The sequence below is a fragment of the Calidris pugnax genome, unplaced genomic scaffold (genome assembly GCF_001431845.1).
Source record: "Calidris pugnax isolate Ruff unplaced genomic scaffold, ASM143184v1 scaffold345, whole genome shotgun sequence".
Lineage (NCBI taxonomy): Eukaryota > Metazoa > Chordata > Aves > Charadriiformes > Scolopacidae > Calidris > Calidris pugnax.
Window position 1 is genome coordinate 23242 of NW_015091055.1, and position 2055 is coordinate 25296.

General features: G+C 67.6%; 1 protein-coding gene across 1 annotated transcript in view; it reads left to right on the forward strand.

The window, feature by feature from the left end:
• Positions 1–1637: 1637 nt before the first annotated feature.
• Positions 1638–2055, forward strand: part of ICAM1 (intercellular adhesion molecule 1) — a 6984-nt gene continuing 6566 nt past the window's right edge. Inside the window, exon 1 of the mRNA XM_014956630.1 lies at positions 1638–2044. Within this exon, the coding sequence (XP_014812116.1) occupies positions 1993–2044 (52 nt within the window). The 5' untranslated portion in view covers positions 1638–1992. The remainder of the gene's footprint in view (positions 2045–2055) is intronic.

Sequence of the window (2055 nt, forward strand, 5' to 3'; positions counted from 1 at the left end):
TGGGGGCCCCCCACCCCCCGGTCACCTCCTCTCTGAGCCCTCGGCACCCAACGTGGCACCAGGGCTCGGTTGTGGGGGGCTCTTGTGGCACCCCGGGGTGGGGTGAGCCCCGTGGGGCTGCGGTATGTGGGGCAGGAGGGGTAGAAGAATTGGCCCCCCCCACCCCCTAGGGCAGTGGGGCAGGAGAGTTGCCCCATCCCAGGGCAGGAATGCAATGGGGCAGGAGAATTGCCCTATTCCAGGGCAGGGGGACAGGGGGGCAGGAGGGCAGTGGGGTAGGAGTACTGCCCCATTAGGGGCAGGGGTGGGGCAGGAGGGCAATGGGGCAGGAGGGCAGTGGGGCAGGAGAACTGCCCCATTAGGGGCAGAAGAGGAGTAGAGCAAGAGGGCAATGGGGCAGAAGAATTGCCCCATCCCAGGGCAGGAGAACTGCCCCATTAGGGGCAGAAGGTCAATGGGGCAGGAGAACTGCCCCATTAGGGGCAGGAGAGGAGTAGGGCAGGAGGGCAAGGGGGCAGAAGAATTGCCCTATCCCAGGGCAGGGGGATAATAGGGCAGGAGAATTGCCCCATTAGGGGCAGGAGGGCACTGGGGCAGGAGAGGAGTAGGGCAGGAGGGCAATGGGGCAGAAGAATTGCCCCATTAGGGAAAGGAGGGCAGTGGGGCAAGAGGGCAGTGGGGCAGGAGAACTGCCCCCACCCCAGGGCAGAAGGTCAATGGGGCAGGAGAACTGCCCCATTAGGAGCAGGAGTGGGGCAGGAGGGCAATGGGGCAGGAGAATTGCCCCATTAGGGGCAGGAGAGGAGTGGGGCAGGAGGGCAATGGGGCAGGAGGGCAGTGGGGCAGGAGAACGGCCCCCACCCCAGGGCAGAAGGTCAATGGGGCAGAAGAACTGCCCCTCCCGGGGCAAGAGAGCAGGAGAACTGCCCTGGGGTGTGTGTGGGGCAGGACCACCACCCCCCCCCGGCCCGGGCAGCCCCCCACAGCTCTCGGGGTCGCCGTTGCTCCAGGGGAAACCCGTCGGCGAAGTCCCGGCCCCCCCGGAATTTCCCGGGAGGGGTTGGGCTGGCGCCGTTATAAAGCGCCGCCCCCGGTGGGACCGAGCGACGGGACCGACGGACGGACGGAGGGAGGAAGGAAGGAAGGAAGGAACGGACGGACGGACGGACGGACGGACGGTGAGTTGCTGCACCGAGACCCCGACCCGTTCCGGTGCTCCCGGAGCCCCTGAACCGAACGATCCCGACCGGCCCCTTCCCGGTGCTCCCGGAGGAACCTGATTGAATTCATCCCGGTGGTCCCGGAGACCCCACCCGGACTTTCCCCGGTGCTTCCCCGGGAGCCTGAACCGACCCATCCCGGAGATTCCCGACTGGAGCCTTCCCGGTGCTCCCGGGGACCCCGACCGGACTTTCCCCGGTGCTCCCGGAGAGCCTGAACCGACCAATCCCGAAGAACCTGAGCGGACTTTCCCCGGTGCTCCCGGAGACCCCGACCGGACTTTCCCCGGTGCTCCAGAGAGAACCGGACCGGTGCTCCCGGAGACCCCGACCGGACTTTTCCCGGTGCTCCCGGGGAGCCTGAACCGACCAATCCCGAGGAACCTGAACGGACTTTCCCCGGTGCTCCTGGAGAGCCTGAACCGACCGATCCCGGAGACCCCGACCGGACTTTCCCCGGTGCTCCCGGGGATCCTGAACCGACCGATCCCGGAGACCCCGAACGGACTTTCCCCGGTGCTCCCGAGGAGCCTGAACCGACCGATCCCGGAGATCCCGACCGGACCGATCCCGGTGCTCCCGGGGATCCTGAACCGACCAATCCCGGACTTTCCCCGGTGCTCCCGGAGAACAGGACCGGACCAATCCCGGTGCTCCCGGGGAGAACCGACCAATCCCGGAGCCCCCAATCGGACTTTCCCCGGTGCTCCCGGCGGCCTGACCCCCCCCACAAAGCCCCGGTGCCGGTACCGGTGCCCACCCCCGTCGCACCATGAAGCCCCCGGTGCTGCCGTTGGTCCTGTGCGTCCTGGGTGTCATCGCAGGTGAGGGGACA